At 42.8% G+C, this 21,605-nt stretch overlaps 1 protein-coding gene across 1 annotated transcript in view; it reads left to right on the top strand.

Moving 5' to 3' along the window:
* The window catches only part of LOC145397151 (glutamate receptor ionotropic, delta-1-like), a 63,943-nt gene that overhangs the window by 39,392 nt on the left and 2,946 nt on the right, over positions 1–21,605 (top strand). Inside the window, exons 7-9 of the mRNA XM_080270348.1 lie at positions 272–508; positions 11,427–11,605; positions 14,497–14,635. Coding sequence (XP_080126474.1) covers positions 272–508; positions 11,427–11,605; positions 14,497–14,635 — 555 coding nt within the window. The remainder of the gene's footprint in view (positions 1–271; positions 509–11,426; positions 11,606–14,496; positions 14,636–21,605) is intronic.

Here is a 21,605-nt window from a genome sequence, read left to right as displayed (position 1 = left end):
AATGAAAAGGCAATTAAATATCACCTTAATCCACCCATAAGAATCTCGGTAAAAACGAAGCCATATAATGCAACTAAACAATGTGGTTACTTACTTTTATTTCTCGTGACTGAACTAATTTCTTAACTTTTACAATCCTTTTTGCACCTTGGGATTAAAGAAGATGATGCAGGCCATGTTTAATATGACCCATGAATATCTCCCTTAAAAATGAACACACATCTACTGAAGGTAGCAGGAATAAACATAACACGTCCCTTATGCTTTACAGATGCTGATGGGTTGGTGGCTGGTGTTCTCTCTGATCATCTCCACTGGGTTCAAATCCTCCCTCATTGCCCATCTCACAGTGCAGGGCAAATCCTCAACCCTAGACACATACCAAGACCTTGTGAACCATGAGAACTGGAGGTGGTGTATAGAACCCTGGTTTTACACTGGTGCAGTTCTCGAGTACTTTGCCAAACATACTGACTCTGTGGTCAATGAAATCTACCGTGGTATGGAGGTAAGGCGGAACAAAGAAGCTATTTACATCCTTGAGTAGAAGGCCTGCATTCTCGCAGTATAAAATGTTTTTGGTGCTTACTTCGTAGCGATCCATATTGAATTGAATTCAATTGTTAGAAAAAATCGTAGCACCGCAATAAGTCTGTTATATGGCGCCGAATACATGTTAAAACCTGAGTACTAAAATAAAATCAATATCTCCATCTAGGAATAATTAAAACTAAAAATGGCAACAAAATAATTAATACCAGTCAACTATTGAAGGTGTGGGAAACTCGCATCCTTAAGAAAGCTAAAAATATCAGCTGGATAGCCAATGGCTCCTCCAAGCATAAAGGACAGAGAGCAGACTCCATCCGTTTCCGTATGTCTGTGGAGACACTTCCAACACAGGTCCCCCAGACTCGGACACTTGACCACAAGTGACAAAGAGTAAGGGAAACCAGGCAGTCATCACAAAACAGCTGAGTCCCACCACACATCAGGAACCCATTAGTAAGAAGTGAGCGTCCAATGCTAAGGCAGTCAGCAGCCACCTCCAATCGGTGAGCCATGGAAGAGAGAACCCTTGGTACAAGCACCTTCTGAAAAATCTCCTTTAATTTATTATTAATGACAACCTCCCATTGCCTCTGCCAAGTATAAATCGCAGACTTCAAGGAAGATGCCATATCAAAAGCAGAAAGTGGGTGGTTGCTAGAGTGGTGTCAAGAAGACGCAGCATTAGCTAATGTATCCACTGTCTCATTGCCCTTAACAACACACACGCCCAAACTAGTTTACCTGTTCTCTGAATAAAGAAAAGTCACTCGAGAATGGCAAAGACAAAGGGATAAGCTGAATTAAAAGATTAGGGACAAATGAATGCTTCCAAACCACTAAAAACTAATAGAAACCTCCTCTTGTGTCCAAATCAGCTTTAGAGCTAAAACCGCAGCCTACATCTTTTCTATCCTCAATGACCTAGAGCAGCTTGTACAGCACCCTACCCGTATCCCTGACAGCCTTGGAGAGAGCTCCGACATACTTGACCTCTTCCTTACTACTAATCCTTCTCCTTACAATGTTAATCTTTTCTCTCCGTTGGGCTCCTCCAATCACAACCTTATCACCTTAACCTGTCCTATCGCTCCAGTACGGCCTGTGGACCCTCCAAACATACGTCATCTATGGCACTTTGGAGCTGCAGACTGGGAGGCCCTCAGGCAGTACTTCTTTGATTTCCCTTGGAATGATTATTGCCTCCATGTCCGTGAGCCATCTGAGTGTGCCTTGCGCATTAAAGAGGTTATTCTCTCGGGAATGGAAGCATACATTCCTTTCTCATATCCTCTGACTAATGCAAGAAACCCTTGGTTTAATCACACTTGTTCTAATGCTGTCCGCAACAAGGAGAGGACCTACAAAAGGTACAGGAGCCAACCCACCCCTGAATCACATCTTTTATATGTTTCTACCCTGAATCGTGCTAAGTCTGTTCTTCGCTCTGCTAAAAATAATTTCATCCATACTAAATGCTCTCAACTCTCCGACTTGAACACTTTCCGCTCCTTCTGGCACCTTTCCAAAAACCTTTCTAACAACTTTACCTCATCATCCTTCCCTCTTCTTTTCTACTCTGATGGCTCTGTAGCTATTTCTTCTACTGATAAAGCAGGTCTCTTCGCTCAGACTTTCTCCTCCAATTCCACCTTAGACGATTCCGGTACTGTTCCTCCATCACATCCCCCCTCTGACTTCCTCATGGCTGACATTAAAATTTCTTCAACTGATGTATTTTCTGCCATCACAGGCCTCATAACTAACAAGGCATATGGGCCTGATGGAGTCCCTCCTGTTTTTCTCAAGAACTGTGCTTCTGTGCTTACACCCTGCCTAGGCAAACTCTTTCGCCTTTGTCTATCAACTTGTACCTTTCCTTCTTGCTAAAAGTTTTCTCTTATTCAGCCAGTCCCAAAGAAGGGTGACTATTCCCAACCCTCTACTATCGTCCAGTTGCTTTAACATCCTGTATCTCAAAAGTTTTTGGGTCAATTCTTAACCCGCGGCGTCCCGTCGACGTGAATTAACGTCCACACGTTTTGTCACTGCCAATCCCATCGACGTACATAAACACGAATCAATTGCAAGGTCCCTAATTTGCACAATTTTCAATTTTCGCGAGTGATTTCTGGTACGTATACACGGGACACCTTCCTCTACAAGATACCAGGCAGGGACAATGCCTTACCCAGCATGACCTCCCCCCCTCTGCATGCCATTGTCTCAGCAATTCACCTGTTATTAGTGACCTGGCCAGTAAAGCCATGTCATGCCACGGTACGAAATTCAGGGCCAGAGTGATTCCCCAATTGATGACAATGTGGAGGACAAACTTCACATAGCATTAGAGGAAGAAACAGTCAGAAATGATGATCAGGTAATGTGGCAAAAAAAGGTCAGGTATGGTGATGAGTTAGTGAGTGAAACAATGCTTATAATGCCTATATTACTGTTTGAAAACCAATATACTCTTGTACTACATATAAATTCGTACCAAGTAAATAAATAAATACCATTTATGAGTGGTGTGAAATAGTTATCCTCCCATAGAACTCGTTTTCTTTGGTGCCAGCCTGTTAGAAAACCCAGTAAGGTAAGGAGGTACTGGTACCTGGATCGAGTATTTTAAACCTCAGGTGAGCGATTTCTCTATGAATTTTCGATGTTTCTCACCAAAAGCTGAGGTTTGAGCCAAAACAAAAAAAATTCCAAAAATGGTCGGGATTGGGGGGAGTCAGTGGTGGAAAAGTGGTTGGGATGGGGCGGGTTAATAGAAAAATTTTAAAGCATCTTTCCTATCACAACCTTCTTTCTGATTGTCAGTATGTGTTCCGTCAGGTACGCTCCACTGGCGATCTTCTCACCTATCTTTCAGACTCCTGGTCATCCTCCTTTCGGAACTTTGGCAAAAGCTTTGGTATTGCACTTGACATCTCAAAGGCTTTTGATCGAGTCTGGCATAAATCTTTAATTTCCAAACTGCCCTCTTACAGTTTCTATCCTTCTATCTGTGCCTTCATCTCTAGCTTCCTTTCTGGTCGTTCTATAGCCGCTGTTGTAGACGGCCATCATTCTTCTGCTAGATCTATCAACAGTGATGTTCCTCAGGGCTCTGTCCTATTACCAACTCTCTTCCTTTTATTCATCAATGACCTTCTAAGCTGTACATCTAACCCTATCCACTCATATGCTGATGACTCCAACTTTCACCTTTCCATTCGGTTCCCGCAATATCCATCTCAGCAGTTACTTCAACAAACAAGGGATGAGGCTATGGAACACCTAATGTCTGACTTGGCTCTATCTCTGACTGGGGTAAAAATAATCTTGTTGTTTTTAACCCCTTAAACGCGGCCGTGAACAGTCGAACCCCCCCGAGTGGCGGGGTTGTATTGCGGTCTGAGTACCTGTAGGAAAATAGCCAAAAATCAGAGATTAACCCTAGAACATTGTACTTGGTATGGCAGATAGTACTTACATTCAGCTTACCCCAGAGACAGGTGTTGAGCCTTCGTGGACTACCCAAGGACTTGTGGAGACTTGCAACGTTGGGTAACCAAATCTTCACTTTCACACCTCCAGCAACCCGGTTTCCCCTCTACCACAGCCTCATTCTGTCACAGTAAACTTTATACTACAACGTAAAGGTAGTTTGGAATCCATATTTGTACAATAAGCACTGAAAATAAGGCTAAAATCAACGGAGCGTACGGCCGACATGCAGCGCGGCGGCGGTCTTCCCGTCACTCAACAAATATTTCCATTTTCACAGCTAAAAACATGTATACTACATTATTTTCAATCATATTACTTCCCAAAAGATCACCACGGCGCGCTTTTTATTCTGCCTTACGCCTGTCACTTTATTCTCGTTCCTGTCGGCTGCTTGCACTGACTCGGAAGAGCTAGATCTCGCCATAATGTCACTTTGAAAGCCTGCAGTAAACTGACGCTAGACAGGGGCAAACCGTGCGAGAAAAAGCTAGTGTTACAACTGGAGAAACAAGCATTTCCTATTAGCATAAACTGCTTGTGAGAGGAGAGCGCAGATTTACAGTTCTGAGCAGTCAGAGCGCTGCCATGTATCACAGCCAGGCTGGCCGGGCCGTGGTGGGGGGGGAGGGGGGAAAAACGCGATACTTGGCAACAACGGAGGTCAGTAGTACAAAGGTAAATTATGCTAATTGTAGCTAAAGGGTGGTGGTACTGATAGACAATACCAGCTGGAGCCTGCCTGCCCGCGGTTATTCAAAATTTACTAGAATCGCAAACGTAACACTCCGCCGTTATGTCCTTTTCTCTGAGCGTCGCAAATGCGACGATCCGCGTTTAAAGGGTTAATGCATCAAAGACTCACTTCTTATACCTATCAACCTGACAAAATCCTCCAAAGGTGTGCCCACTAATGTTTAATAATATTCAGATTAATCCTGCATCATCCTTGAACTTGCTTGGGGTTTCATTTACTCGGGACTTGTCTTGGAAAGATCATATTACATCTCTTGTAAAATTTGCTTCTAAGAGATTAGGTGTGCTAAGCTGACTCCATTCCTTCTTTACCTTTTCACAGTTGTTGAATCTAAACACGGGTTTTATCCGCCCCTGTGTGGAGTACAACTCTCATGTGTGGGGAGGTTCCCCACATACAGCTCTTCTCAATAGGGTGGAGTTAAAGGCTTTTTGTCTCATTAACTCTCCTCCTCTTACTGACTCCCTTCAACCTCTGTCTCTTCGCCGCACTGTTGCATCTTTATATCTCTTCTATCGCTACTTCAATGGCTTCAATGGTCACTGCTCCTCTGAACTGTCTGCATGTATTCCTCCACCTCTACGATGGGCGAGTAGCACCCGTCTAGTAGCAAACTCTCATCCCTTTTCTGTCCAACTCTAATGCAAAAGTTAACCGTTACTCCCAGTCCTTCATTTATGCAACAGGTCAACTCTGGAACTGTCTCCCTCTGTCTGTATTTCCTGCTTCCTATGATCTCCAGTCTTTCAAATGCAGTGTGTCCAGGTATCACGAAATGATCAGACCTTGAATTTGGCTCTCCCTTGTATTTTGTTTTTCTGTTGAAAGGTACGCTTTTGCAGGCTCGTGCCCTTTGGTTCCTTCTTCCTCACATAATAAAAAACTTCAATTGTGCATTAAAATGTAGGAATCTAAAGGAAGACTTCATCTCCTCACAAAGTTTGGGAAAACCACCCCTAACCCGACACCAGTGACTGACTATGAATAATCTGTATATAAAGGAATGGTGCCTCTGTGAACAGACGAATGATCCAAAAATAACGGATGGAGAGCCAGGGAAGAGACAGTAGACCTGGTAACCTAGAAACTCCTGCATAACTGTACCTCTGGAAGGTACCATGGAGTGATTTTTAGGAGCCGGATGGGGCAGACAGAGTCCACTGAGAGATCTGAATCCTCGATAATTTGCCTGACCCTTTACCCAAGAGGATGTGGAGTGCAAAGATGAGAAATGTAATACTGGAAATATGACTGCCGTGATACCCAAACAGCAGTAAGCGAATCTGGCATATACCTCACTCGGTTCCAGCAACAAATGATTTAAGCTAGGAATCAGGGAGGATCTGACAGTACCAGTATCAAGACGCAAACCAGCAGGATGCACATGACCGAGAACACTAAACAGCGGTACAGTAGCGGAGGAGTTGCAACCGTGGGTAAGTTTACATCCTACTAAGACTTGGTATATGTGTACGAGCGTCCCCTGAACAGCATCCTACGACGTGTGAGATAATACCCTCGACAAATTCATTGCTTGCATGCATTGCACTCAAAGAATTTTAAAATGTGAAACCCAAGTAAGTCAGTAGTCAAACTTTAAGTCAAGAAACATTGTCTTCTTCATGCACCACAGTCGGCGCCCACATATAATTAAGTAAGGGTCTGGATGAACCTCTTTGAATCTACAAAACTGCATAGCTAAGGTGTTGGTGGTAGAAGAACTGGAACCTCACTGGTTCGCCCAGTTGATGACCCTATTCAGTGCTAGCTGAATCCTCCGCTCAGCAGCCTATATCCAGGAGTAGCAAACCATATTGCTTGGTCATCCACATAAAAGAAAGAAGAGACCCCCTCTGGCAGGGAATTATTTATGCCACTGATGGCTGCAGCAAATAAAGGAACACTTAGCACACTTCCCTGTGCAACCTTCCTCCTGAACTAGAGGGACAGAGAATGATCTCTTCAACAATCACACCAGGTGGGGCACCCATCATCCACACACTTAGTGTAGTGGTACTCTTTGTTTTTTAGGGTAACTTTACATTGAGTGGCAAGCCAAATGATTTCCTGTAAACCAGGAAAGCATTTACAACGCTGGGTGGTAACCTTATAGCCAACCAACAAGTGTTCCCTGCATGACAACAAGTGGATTGGTGGAGGGTTAGTGCCCCTCCCCGGAAAACAACCTACTAAAAATACGACCAAGAAGCTTCGGACAAGGACTGACCTAAGGGACAGTTATGGAATGATACTAGTGGGAACACACTGAGCAAACAAGCCTTACATTCAACCTCTCATGATTGATAAACAAGTCATCCCCAGTGGTTCATCTGCTTTTTTTCTTCCAGAAGGATGTTACACTGTGCTCCAACAGACCACCAAAACAGGAAAACAAGTTTGTTTTCCTGTTTTTGTGGACCGAACAAAGAACATGGCATGGATAGGTACATACAATGTAAAGGGTGCAAATGATTAGGTGAAAGAAAGAGAGATTGTCCAGGTGCTTGAGGGTGCGAAGATCGATGTATGTGGACTAACTGAAACTAAATGGAGAAGAAAGAGTGAGAGAATACGAGTATGGATGGGATATATGAACGGGAGTAGGTGAGAATCAGAGGGGAAAAGAAGGAGTGTGTATTGTTGTGAGTAACAAATGGAAGGAGAATATAAGAGGGTATGGATCAGTTGGCTCAAGGATTGTGTGGGGAAGACTGAAAGTTGGACTACAAACGTGGACGATTGTGTACATGTATGCGCCAATGCAAGATCATGCAAGCAGAGTGAGAGGAGAGTTCTGGACAAATGTGAAAGTGTGCATGGAAAAGTTTAAAAGGAATGTGAGTGTTTTTGATTGGAGATATGAATGGAAAAGTAGGGAATGTGAAGGTGGATGGAGTAGTTGGTGAATGGGGTGTGCCTACAGAGATGGATGAGAACTGCAGTGCTTTAGTGGACATTTGTGCCGGGAGGGGGTTGGTGATAGCCAATACCCTCTTCGGGCAAAGAATGATCCATAGGTATACATGGCAAGTGATGAGAAGGGTGGATGATGAACTGAATGAATGGAAGGCAATGACTGATTATGTGTTTGTGGATGACAGGATGAGAAGGTGTGTAATGGATGCAAGAGTACAGTATACAGAGGGTGGAGGAGTGGACTTTCTGACCACCACTTGGTGGTGGTCAGAATCAATGTCCAAATGAAATGGAGAAATAGAAAAACAGAAGGACAAAAGGAAGTAGCTCATACAAGGAGGGTGGAAAGAGGATGGAAAAAGGACAGAATATAAGAGGGAAATGAAGGAGCGATTGGGTAAATATGGACTGGAGCAGATGTGGGACGTGGAAGGTCTGTGCAAGATATTCACAGAAGGAACCTGTGCAGCTTGTGAGGTGGTGTGTGGGGTGAAGAGAAGACGAAAAGGAGTGCAGGGAACAGCATGGTGGAATGAAGAGGTGAGAGAGGCTGTGGCACAAAGAAGAAAGAATATAGTGAGTGGATGAGAAACAGCAGCATGGAAGAAGTTGAGGGACAGAAGAAAAAGGTATATGTAGAGAGGAAGAGAGAGGTGAAAAGATTAGTAAGAGAGAGTAAGAAGAGAGTGGATGAGGAATTTGGAAGGAATTTGAGTGTCAAGTGGAGGGAATGTAAGATAATGTTCTGGAAAGAGGTAAAGAGTGTTAGACAGGGTGCCAAAGAAGTTAATTGGGGAGTGAAAGATAAAAATGGTAGGTTACTAGTGGAGATGGGATAAAAAGTGGGTAGATTGGGAGAACAGTTTAAGGAATTATTGAAAATAGAATGAAAGTAATGCAAGTATAAGTGGCTGGAGAATGGCTGGGAGACGGAGGGATGAGAGAAAAGAGGAAGAAATCAGTAGGATGGAAGTTGTGGAAGCATTGAAGAAAGTTAAAATGGGGAAAGCCCCAGGAATAGATGGACTGTGTAGTGAAATGCTGAAGCATGTGGGAGAGATAGTGGTAGAATGGATGTGGAAGATGTGCAGATTGGCCTGGGAGGAAGGAAGAATCCCGAGGATTGGAAGTCAGGTATAACTATTCCCATGTACAAAGGAAAAGTATGTGGTAATCATAGGGGCATCTGTCTTCTTAGTGTAATAGGAAAAGTATATGGCAGGATACTTATTGACAGAGTTAGGGAAATATCAGAGGAATTAGTTGGAGAAAAACAGGGAGGTTTTAGGAAGGGAAGAGGTTGTGTAGGTCAGATATTTATTCTTAGATCTTTAGTGAAAAAGTTTCTAGAGAAGGGAAAGAAGTTGTATGCAGCCTTCATGGATTTCGAGAAGGCATATGACAGGATGGACAGACAAGGAATGTGGAAAGTATTAAGAATATATGGAGTAGATGGGAAGCTGTTGAATGCCGTGAAGAGTATGTATGAGGGTGCTAAAGATGCAGTGCATGTGGATTGTGAACCGAGTGAATTTTTCTGTTTGAAGGTTGGATTGAAACAAGGATGTGTCATATCTCCATGGCTGTTCAATCTGTATATGGATGAGGTTATAAAAGAGATACAAGGTAGGGCAGTGGATGTTGGAGCAACCCTAATGAGAGAGGGCAGTGTTTGGAAACTCCCTGTACTGTTGTTTGCAGATGATACTGTGTTGCTAAGTGAAGACGCAGAGGAGCTGCAAGGCTTGGTGGATGAGTTTGGGAGAGTGCATATGAAACAGAATCTAAAGGTGAATGTAGGGAAGAGTAAAGTTATGGTCTTCGAGAGAGGTGAAGTCAGTGAATATACAGTGAGGCTGGATGAGGAGGAAATGGAAAATGTGAGTGCTTAAGTACTTGGGTAGTGTGATGGGTAAGGATGGATATTTAGAGGGTGAAGTGCTTGAAAGGGTACAACAAGGTAGAAAGGTTGCTGGTTTCTTGAAAGCAGTGATTAGAAACAGGGAAGTGGGCATGGAAGTGAAAAAGTTACTATATGACAGTATTGTGATACCAACTCTAACGTATGGAAGTGAAGCTTGAACCTTGTTGGAGGGACAGAAGTCAACAGTGAACACAGTGAAAATTAGTTATTTGTGAGGAGCATGTGGAGTCACATGGAGGGACAGACTGACAAATGAGGAAGTCAGGGAGCGTTGTGGTGTGGATGTGGATGTGATAGGAAGCGTTATGAGGAACACACTGAGGTGGTTTGGCCATGTGGAGAGGATGGAGAGTGAGACACTGAGTAGGAGAGTGTATGTGAGTGAGGTGGAAGGGGGGAGAGGGAGGGGGAGGCCAAGGTTAAGATGGAGGGATAGAGTGGAGAGGTATATGAGAGAGGAGGGTGTGAACTTGGAGCAGGGCAGTGAAATGATGGGGGACAGGGCAACATGGAAGTGTTTTGTTTGTGGCCACCCTTTATGAGATTAAGGCGTCTGGCAATAGATAGATAGTTAGAATCATATCAAAGGAGTCGATATGTTAGACCAAATGTGTGGCACTTACTCCTGTAGTAGGAAAAGGACACAAAGACCAACTTGAATATGCCATGTCCATCAAGAAGAGAGTTCATGAAGGACCATGCCCCAGCTCTCGTCAGGCCATGGGCCGAAAAACGTATGAGTTTCCCAACAACACTGAGAAGCATTGCCTCCACAATATGCAGGGTACAATATTGAGGCACGCTCCAGCTGTCCTGGTACTCTTACGTCACCCTCCACTAGCTACAAGAAATGCTTCATGTGCCAGGGGAGACAAGAGAAGACACGCAACCCCTGTCACGTCTACCAACAGCCTGTCTGTGAGGTGCAAAGCCACTTGACCTTCTTGAACTGCCAGGAGGGTTAGGTGAGAACAAATATGTATCTTATTTCAGATCTTATCTATCATATATCACAAGGAAACGTTCACACATATTTTCATGAAGATTTTTAGGACATAAAGTGCTTACAATATCACACTGTGTAACACGAGAAACATCCATTTTCTCGTAATGCGTAATTTTTATTTCTTGTGCAGATGTTCCTGTGTGTCTTTGAGAGCTTAGCTCTGTCTGCTGCAAGACCCCTTCTGAATCTCAGCGACACCACCAGCAACGACGTGATTCAGCTCCCTCTTACAATTGCAATGTCTGCAAAATAATTTCTTAAGTTTTTGTACAAATTACATACTGTATAGATTTTTTCATACTTAGAAAATGATCTGATATTCAGTGTTAGGTTCATAAGAAAGCTTAATGGTTGTAAGCTTTCCCTGTAATTTTGCGGCTCATTAAATGCATAACATTTTTTTTTTTCTTTCCGGGGTATATCCTTCCGCAGGTTATGTAGAGTGTCATGGTTGGTTAGGTTGTCTATCTTGGGTTAAGAAAAGGGTCAAAGAAAAATACCGAAAGAATAAGTTAAGTGAGACAGGGGCACGGGATAGAGCTTGAATAAGCTGAATTGGAGATGAACACAGAATAGAACTTGAATAAATTGGGTGGGAGAGCAAATCGGATAGAGCTTGAATTCATTATCATCCCTTCTATTTGGGACTATAATGTCTCCATTAGAAACATTAGAGAAAATAAGGACTTAAAGGTCTATCCTGTATCTCCTTCACACCTAAAAGATCCACACGCCACAATGGATCAGTCACAGTACCAAAAAAGTTTCCCATTATCCAGGTCATGGTGGCAGATACAGCACTGCAGGAGATGAAACATGGAGGCTTTTCCCTGATTGCCACTAAGAATTACATTAAAGTCGTCGTGGGCTCCAGATACACAGACTCCAAAGGCAACACACCTTATTACATCAGCAACAATGATATATCAGTATTCCCTGCCTTTATGTGGGCAATAAGGTAAGTACACATATTCCTTCACCACTCCTCTGCTACAAAGCCAACCCAAAACAGAATTCATGGACAGTCCAAGCACATATATCCCTTTGCCACCCTTCCCTGCTACAAATTCATTATAAAACAGGACTCACGGACTATGCCCACATTACTGCAACGCCGCCCCCCCCCCCACACACACACATATTCACTTCATGCATGACAGAATCACTCCACAAAATAGTCCTTCAACATAACCTTAGCGAAAGACCTGTGGGAGCGACCGGTTGAACTGACCAGTAACCTGCAGTCCACTGGGTTCACGTCCAGATGAGCTCAGGGTTACAAAATGAATGACAGCCTATAGGATATTCTGTTATAATTTATTCTTGATGCCTATGTGCGATATTATTCAGGAGAGGGGATACTTTTAAACACTCAGGCTCGAATAGCTCGATTTCAGATGAACAAAAATCATTTGACGTTAGCTAGAATAAAATGGAATAACTGGCAAGACTACGACAGAAATAATAGTCACAGTATTAAAAGTCCCAGGCTTCCATGATTCACTCCCATTAAAATGTTGTTTGATGGCAGATTATAATGACAGACATGGGCTGAAAGGGTCAGTAGTAAATGATGGCATGGGAGTAATGTGTAGTAAGTAAACAGGCACTTTTGATTAACTGAAAGGTAGAATATTATACAAAATGTCCCGCTAAATTTTTGAGGAACTTCAGGTTATTCTAGGAATAATTTTGGGTTTTAAAAAGTACAACAGAGGTCATTTTGCTTTGTTTGGCTGGTGTTTTTGGCTATCGGCCATAATGTGACCATTAAGCCAAAGAGTCCATGAAGAGAGAGAGAAAAAAAGGTCCATATATATATATATATATATATATATATATATATATATATATATATATAAAACACAAATCAGGGGTACAGGAAACACAATAGATGACAGAACCGGAAACAATGGCAAGGAGACTGATGGCTGAAGGCTGGCTTAATCATGAGTTGAGGTGAAGGCAGAGTCTGAGTCGTGATTGGAGAACAAAGACTGCATGACCTCAAGAGTGTAATTAAGGATCAATTACACTTCAGGGTCGGTGACATCCTGGAGGAACCCCCATTGAAGCTCAGTTAAGGAGGGCATAGCTGTAAGTCCCCCTTGCTGTACTCCTTGCTATATTCCAGAGGCGCAGAATCTAAATTATGGCACAACTGGGTCTCCAAACAGTTGAGGCCAGACTGGGATAGTGGGGCAAAATCGCCCCAGGAGAGTCGTCAGGCTGAGCTAGAGGGCTTGGGACCCTGCAATGCCTGCCCCACAGGAGGAATATGAGCCACGACAGTAGGCACCACAGGAGACACAGGGGTGGCAGGTGCATGTGCAGGTGGTGACGAGGGCATTGCCCAACCTCCATTGGCACTTCAGGTGGGGGCTGAGAGACAGACCTGCGGGAAATAGCACGCCCCAGCAACTTCATCCTCGCTGGGAGAGTCGAGGGCTGCAACTGCAGCATCCTCAGGACCAGGGCGGTGAGGGTCGCAGAGGGCCCAGGACGACGAGGAGGAGTCCTCCTCCCAGGCCTCCTCTGCACCATGGATGAGGAGGAAAAGACTCGGGAATGGAGATGGCAGTGAGTCCGTTGACCTGGAAAATGATAGGCAGTCGCTGAACGAAACTGCCAAATCTTCCCCCGAGAAGGCCTTGGCAACTTCCATACACATGGTGACAATGTGACAATGGCAGAGGCAGAGGAGGCAAGGAAGGAGGCAGGTGCAGCAGACAGAGGCTGACTCCGACGCCGATGACAGGGGAGGGCGAGGTGAGAGCCCTGCACCACTTGGCGTGCAAAACCGGTGACAGAGGCAGCTGGAGGACCCATGGCACCCTCCTTCATAATTAATTCCACCACCTCGCCAGCAGCAGTAGAAGGCAAAGGGTGGGCAAGGTTGGGGGCCAGGATGGAGGAGCAGTGTGGAAACACATTCAGCTCCATGTCCCGGCTAGTCTGGAAGCCGGAGCCCTTCCGGATGTGGTACCACCTCACCTGGCCCACAACCTTAGCTGCTGTGGTAGGAATAGTTCAGTTTCCGATGTGTTGCCTGCTCAGTTGCTATGTTGGAAGTCTTACCACACCAATACAATGCCAGGAAGTAATTGCAATGATGGAAGGTAGAACCTGCAAGGAGTGTTTATTCCATAAGAGGAAAATCACAGAGGACCATTTCTCAAAGAGTTACAGAACCATAATTAGTGATGATCGCTGGGATAAAAAGGTTTCCTTCGTAATCAAAGCATAAGGTCATCAGTAAGTCTGCTCCATTACGACCGAGATTTTGACTCATTTTTTGCTTCAGTCTGGCGCTGAAATAACTTCCTCGAGTTTCTGAATAATCTTTTGGGTCTCCCGGTACATACCATCAGCAGTAATGACATTTCAGTCCCCACACGAGGGTCACTGTGACAACCAGCTATTGCTAAGGCTCAGTCTTCTCACTTAATACAACACGTAACAGTCAAATCCTGACCCGAAACAGAACAAAATGGTCAGATAGCTGATCATGATTGTTGACTTGAATGATAAAATAAAAACTTGACGCGGTATATATACAGTTTTCCACTGTAATTCTTGAACGGCGAGGATTTATTTCTGTGTGCTGAGTCTTGCTACATATGGGTGAATGAATTTATATTATGAAGAATTTGTGGTAATGAATAGCTAATGAAGGTTATATCTAGAGATTTTAAGTCTGGAAGTCTCTCCTACTCTAAAGAAAAATGATCTAGAATTGACACACACACACACACACACACACACACACACACACACACACACACACACACACACACACACTCGAAGGCCTCAGTGATAATTATATTGTTAATGTTTGGCCTTCCCTAGAAAAGGTGCACCATTCTTCTCTCCATTCCAAACACTGATGCGCCGATTGGAAGACGCTGGTATTATAGAGTACTGGACAGAGGAGGTGATTGATCAGCGTGTGAAGGAGAACAGGCAGAGTGCTGACTTGGCTCCTGTTGTTGCTGAGGATATTACTGTAAGTACTGAATAATTTACCTCTCCAGTAAGTTAATGGTTATCTTGTGACATTCCTTCTGTAATTCTGTTTATATTAGTAGTGGAGTTGGATACAGCCTCAATATGCGTTCAGTACAAAGATGTCTTTCCTGTGTTAATAATATCACTGGGAAGTAACAAGAACAACCGATTTTTTTTTTATGCAAGTAAGAAGGAACCAAAGGCCAGGAGCCCGCAAACCGTTCCTTCCAAGAAAAAAATAAAAGCAATACAAAAAAGAGCCAACTTCAAGATCCGTTCATTTCGAGATGCCTGGACACACAGTGTTTGAAAGACCGGAGATCATAGGAAGTTGGAAATACAGACAGAGTGAGACAGTTCCAGAGTTGATCTGTTGCACAAATGAAGGACTGGGAGCAACGGTTAACTCTTGTACTAGAGAGTTTGACAGAAAAGGGATGAGATTTTGTTGTAGCTCTTGTCATAGAGGTGGAAGGATGCAAGCAGACAACTCAGAAGAGCAGTGACCAGCGAAGTAGCGAGATAAAAGAGATAAAGATGCAACAGTGCGACGAAGAGACAGAGGTTGAAAGGAGCCAGTAAGAGGAGGTGAGTTAATCAGATGAAAAGCCTTTGACTCCACCCTATTGAGAAGAGCATTATGTGGGGAGCCTCCACATACATGAGAGTTGTACTTTACACAGGGGAGAATAAAACCCGTGTACAAAGTCAACAACGTGCAGGGGTAAAGAAGGTACGGAGTCGGCTTAGCACACCTAATCTCTTGGAAGCAGATTTTACTAGAGATGTAATATGATCTTTCCAAGATAAGTCCGAGAGAATGAAACCCCAAGTATGTTTAAGGATGATGCAGGATTAAGCTGGATATTATTAAACATTAGTGGGTATACCTGTGGAAGATTTTGTCAGGTTAATAGGTGTAAGAACTGAGTCTTTGATGCATTATAAACAACAAGATTATTTTTACCCCAGTCAGAGATACGAACCACGTCAGACGTTAGGTGTGCCAGAGCCTCTTCTTTTGTTTTTGTTGAGGTAACTGCTGAGATGGATGTTGCGGGAACCGAATGGAAAGGTGAAAGGTGGAATCATCAGCGTACGTGTGGATAGGGTTAGATGTACAGTTGGCCACAATGAAAGCATTACACATTTTTCAGAAATTGTGGATAGTTGCAACTTACGGCAACTCCCACTTAGTATCTCTCACCCCCTGTTGTATGAACTTGTAACAGAGATGGTGATTGACAAACAAGCAGCCGTTTCTGTTATTTATTTCGACATTTGGTATTATGATTACATCTCCACGCTAAACTTTACATCTAATAATCAAAATGGAATTGATTAATACACAACATAAGATGGATACAGTGAAAAAATTGCATACTATATGTAGCAAACTCCATATTGGAATAAAATATTCGTCGGCACCAACACTGCCTGCCCCATACCTGAGGATCAGCTGATCGAAAACTGGAGCCTCGAACTCAGTGATGACACTTGATGCTATAAATGGAGAGAGTCTCTGATAAGTGTGTTTTTAGCATTATCAGTATTACAGTATGTGACATTAAAAGTATCACTAACATTCATAAGCTCACTGAAAACTTTGCTCATAAGAATCACTAATATTCATAAGATCATTGAAAACTTTGCTCATTAAAGGGGAAAAGTCATTGATACGAAAACCTAGACAGTCTCTCCTACAGAATATGAAGTATCTTTCGAGGATTAATATTCTGGTTCGTGTGTATTGCGTAAAGATCTGCCCTCCACCCCCTCCACACACCCCAAAGCGCCTGATTCCACACCTTATAGCTCATACAGGATTAACGATCTTATGTAGAGAAAAATACTTCACGGATTCCCTTCTATCATTAGCATGTTAATGGATTGCAGTTAAGTTACTGCCCACAGCAATGACAGTACTAACATTGCCCATGGTAGCGTAAAGTTAACTGTTGCCTCTAAAACATGTGAATGATAGTGCTGTCAATCCTTGAGGTGCCAGCCTTCCCCGCCACATCACTAACACCCATACCTTGATGCGTTACGAAACCAGACTGTGCTTAATACTGTTTTTCTCCATTAATATTAATGTTAAAAATTAGCAAATTATGTATCTAATTTACAATGACTCATAACTCAAAATTATGAAATGCATGGAATCATCGTAGTCATACAGTAGTATAGGACATCATCTGCAGTATTATGAATAATTACCTATAAATAAAAATTTTACAATTATATTCGCTGGAAAATCCAATCATCACGCAGTTTACATTTGTGATACGACACGTCATCAAAGCTGTGATTTGTATTCACAGATTCCAGTATTCAATCCCGAGTGTTGGTATTCACTGATATGAATGAAACGAGGCATAGTGAAGGATGGTGCTGGGAGGTTGCTTCACTAGCCCATTTCACCCCAGCACAGACACAACACACGAAGATATTGACCATGGATATACACGACAAATTAGCTTTACGGGGAAGAATAGTAGGGATGAAGGAGAGTGGTCTGTTACCCACCGACATTGCAAGGGAACTCGGAATCCCTCGTACTACTGTTTACTAATGGTTGAGTGGGTGGGAAGAGGAAGGAGACCTGAAAGATCAGCCAAGAGCAGGGATTGCAAGAGAAAGAACTCCTGAGGATGATCAGAGGATAAAGACTGCTATCATTAACAATCCCTTCACCAATGCTGTGGCAGTAAGAGAGGAGCTGCAGCTTGAGGTGTCGGCTGCGACTGTGAGACGAAGGATGCACAAGATGGGGTATCACCACCAGACACCGGCCAATAAGCCGAAGTTAACCGACCGACATCACCAGCTTCACTTTCAGTTTGCCCAGCAACACGGGAACGCTGGACATGACTTCTGGGGCACAGTGATATTCACCGACGAGAAAAGTTACTCGTCTACATCACATGGGAAAGTTCATTGCTGGACACTGAACAACACAAGGTGACAAATTCTATTAACTTTATTAACTCGCGTAATTTGTCAGTAAACACTCACAGGTGAATGAATTACTCAAAACCCAGGCTAGCACATCATGAAAAATAATATATTCTAATCTCAACTGCAGAACTGTGTCATGACCTTTTGCTGTTTGTAGCCCCCCTTTAGGCTCATACACATTACTTCCCCGAATAATTGTTAATAAAGATGTTATATAGAGGGTAACCACTTAATATTATGCCTCATTTTTTCCCGACACATCCACAAGTGGGTAGTCCTGCCCTCCCTTTTTATTTATCTATAAAAAACATCTAGGACCATACTTTTATCACAAACCCATCTTTCTATCAGCCCACTTCAACATAAAGTGATGGATGATTTGCTCATTTCTTGTGCATATGCTGTATAGTGACGATTGAGCACACTTTCACCACAGGTCGTGGACACCTTCACTACCGATCATAACCCACGATCCTGACTAATGACAACCTGCGATTATTGTATTGGAGATGTAGGGAGCGAATGCGGTACTCTGAAGAAAACCCAACCCTTTGCTATTCTGAAATCAACATGTAATAAAAAAGTAAAGTGTTGGGTTGTCTTCATTTGAATACCGGTTTCACTGCCTGCTAACTCCAATCCAGTTGTAGCAGGTTGTCAACTACAGTAGTCACACGTCAGATTCGCAGCCTATGATCGGTAATGAGAATGTCAATGACCTGTGGTGGAAATGTGCTCAGTGTTCATTACTTATGTTCCATAAATGAGTGATTCATTCGTTCACATAAGTTGAAGTGGTTCAATAGAGAGGTTTCCAGTAAAAATCTATAATTTATTGACTCGTTCTATTTGTCAACACATTCATAGTATTTAAGATTTTTCTAATATTTTCAATAGTATTTCGCCTCTCAGATATGCTAGAGAAAACATCTACGAGAAAGTGAGAAGTGGTCACGTTACATGCAACGTCTGGGGTTGGATTGGACTGTATGGCACTGGAAAAGTGACTAAGATTGAGGGAAGGTTTAACATGGACCAGCACTTAGAAATCCTGGAAGAAGTGATGGTACCCAGTGTGCAGGTGTATGCACTTCCTTTCCTTGAGAGAATTTTGTTCATGCAAGACAACTGTCCAGTTCATACTGGCAGGGCTGTAAGAAGATGGTTTGAGGAACAGAGACACATCGATCTACTCGACTGGCCCAGTAACAGTGTGACCTCAACCCCATTGAAAATATATGGGCTAACATCGTCCACGTGTGGGAGCTGGCACAAGAGAGAACATCCCAACAATTAATGCTTCACATGGTGAACGAGTGGAAGATGATGAAAAGGAAGCCTCAACTAATATATAACCATGTTGCCTCGTTACCACAGTGGGAACAGAGCGTCATTTACAACATCGGTGGATGAACACGATACTAGGCAACTGGTCAGAGAATATGACTGCGCCCCAAAATTCAAGTCCAGTGTTCACGTGTTGGTGGGCAAACCGAAGGCGTTGTTGGCGATGTCTGTCGGTTAACGTCAGCTACTTGGCCGGTGACCGGTGGTGATACCCCATCTTGTGCATCCTTCGTCTCACGGTCGCAGCCGACACTTCAAGTTGCAGCTCCTCTCTTACTGCCACAGCGTTGGTGAAAGTTACAGCTGTGTTTCTTGCCACCTGATATGGGTCACCTTATCGGTGATAAACAGTCGGGCGATATATTCAGAGTCCCTTGCTATGATTCCATCAGTTTCCATCATGCCTACTGCCTTGCTTTGATGTAATCTAATTGTTTTTGTTGGTGTAGGGAATACAATTTTGATGAATAAAATCCGAAAATTACAAAGCATACCTGTATTTTTGCCATCATTTTTCATGATCATCTTTAAAAAAGTTAGTGGAGTTATATTTTTTAAGGATATTATTATTACCCCACTTTCTACGTAAAATAATACCATGTGACCGTGTTCAGCTACTGAAAAATTATTGGTGAACATTTATGAGATAATAGGGAATTATAGACTACTACACTGCGTCACAGCTGATAATGAATAAGTCTGAATGATCAAGACGCTGTGCAGATTGAGCCATACTGACCACCGAATATCAGTGAAATAAATTACTGCAACATCTGTAGCCGATACATAATTATGCAAATTGTTTTGATGAAAAAACGAGATAGAAAAGGGATAAGCATACCCATATTAACTGTAATATAACAGGTTAATATATCAAAATATACCCGCCTTTTACCCCTTATTTAGTGTCTCCGACCACCTTCTTTTCTCCCGTCTAATGATCCCCGAGACACTACGGTGTTTCAGTGCCAGATGGTTCAATTCCGACCTGGTGCTAATTTTCACTGTCATAATAATTTATCAGTCTTTCAATATTTATCATATTCTAACCATGACCAAATACGATAAAGATTGACTAATGTTCTTTTCTCATCAAAACATTCGTCTTCGGAAGCAGACGGCAGGAAGGAAACGTTAATAACCTGAGTAATTGGGCGTCCGCCTATTCTGAGTTAGATTAGCTATCTACATCAAGAATAATTCATTACAAAATAGCAGGATACCACAAACGCACTATCGTAATGATGGTATCACGGGTCAGTGAGCGACAACAGGCTTGATAAGGGTTAGAGGGTGCCATGCATAGAGGGAAGAGTAGGAGGAATATTGGAAAGGAATAGTCCTGACGAAATTGGTGAAAAAACATTGGATGGAGCACGTGATGACCAAACTGGTTTACACAAATGGGGTCGACATATCAATTTCTAACACTTCACAGATCGTCATACAAGCCAAATCCTTCACATACACAATGTTATATAGATCTTGTTACATACAAAAGTCGTATTCCATGACAAGTTTTTATTTAAAAAGAACGATATTAGTCGAAATAAAGGACACACCAGTATGATTTTATAGTTCCATTTCCTTCTGTCCTTGTAGACGTCAGTACGAACACTTAATGCACCAACACTCTCAAGAACAAAGTTTTCAGTGAGCTTATTAAAGTTACTGATTATTTTAATATCACATGCTGTAATACTGATAATGCTAAAAACACATTTATCAAAGACTCTCTGCATTTATAGCATCAAGTGTCATTACTGAGTTCGAGGCTCCAGTTATCGATCAGCTGATCCTCAGGTATGGGGCAGGCAGTGTTGGTGCCGACGAATATTTTATTCCAATATGGAGTTTGCTGCATATAGTATGCAGTTTTTTCACTGTATCCATCTTATGTTGTGTATTAATCAATTCGATTTTGATTATTAGACGTAAACTTTAGCGTGGAGATGTAATCATAATACCAAATGTCGAAATAAATAACAGAAACGGCTGCTTGTGTGTCAGCCAATCACCAACTCTGTTACAAGCTCATACAACAGGGGGTGGGAGATACTAAGTGGGAGTTGCCGTAAGTCGCAACCATCCACAACTTCTGAAAAATGTGTAATGTTTTCATTGTGGCCAACTGTACAGCTTAGAAGGCCATTGATGAATAAAAGGAAGAGAGTTAGTGATAGGACAGAGCCCTGAGGAACACCACTGTTGATAGATTTAGGAGAAGAACGATGGCTGCCTACAACAGCAGCAATAGAACGACCAGAAAGGAAGCTAAAGATAAAGGCACAGATAGAGGGATAGACCGTAAGAGTGCAGTTTGGAAATAAAAGATTTATGCCAGACTCGATCGAAAGTTTTTGAGATGTCAAGTGCAATGGCAAAGCTTTCGCCAAACTCCAGAAAGGAGGATGACCCTGGGTCTTAAGGTAGGTGAGAAGATCGCCAGTGAAGCGTCCCTGACGGAACCCATACTGACGATCAGAAAGAAGGTTGTGATAGGAAAGATGCTACAAAATTTATCTCATAAGAATAAACGCCAAAACTTTTGAGACACAGTATGCTCAGGCAATTGGGTGATAGTCAGAAGGCTGGGAATGGTCACCCTTCTTTGGGACTGGCTGAATGAAAGCAAACTTCCA

Source organism: Coenobita brevimanus, chromosome 40, assembly GCF_032717465.1.
Source record: "Coenobita brevimanus isolate Jiangsu-jjx chromosome 40, ASM3271746v2, whole genome shotgun sequence".
Taxonomy (NCBI): domain Eukaryota; kingdom Metazoa; phylum Arthropoda; class Malacostraca; order Decapoda; family Coenobitidae; genus Coenobita; species Coenobita brevimanus.
The sequence above is the reverse complement of the archived record's forward strand: the minus strand, read 5'-3'. Positions and strand labels throughout refer to the sequence as shown.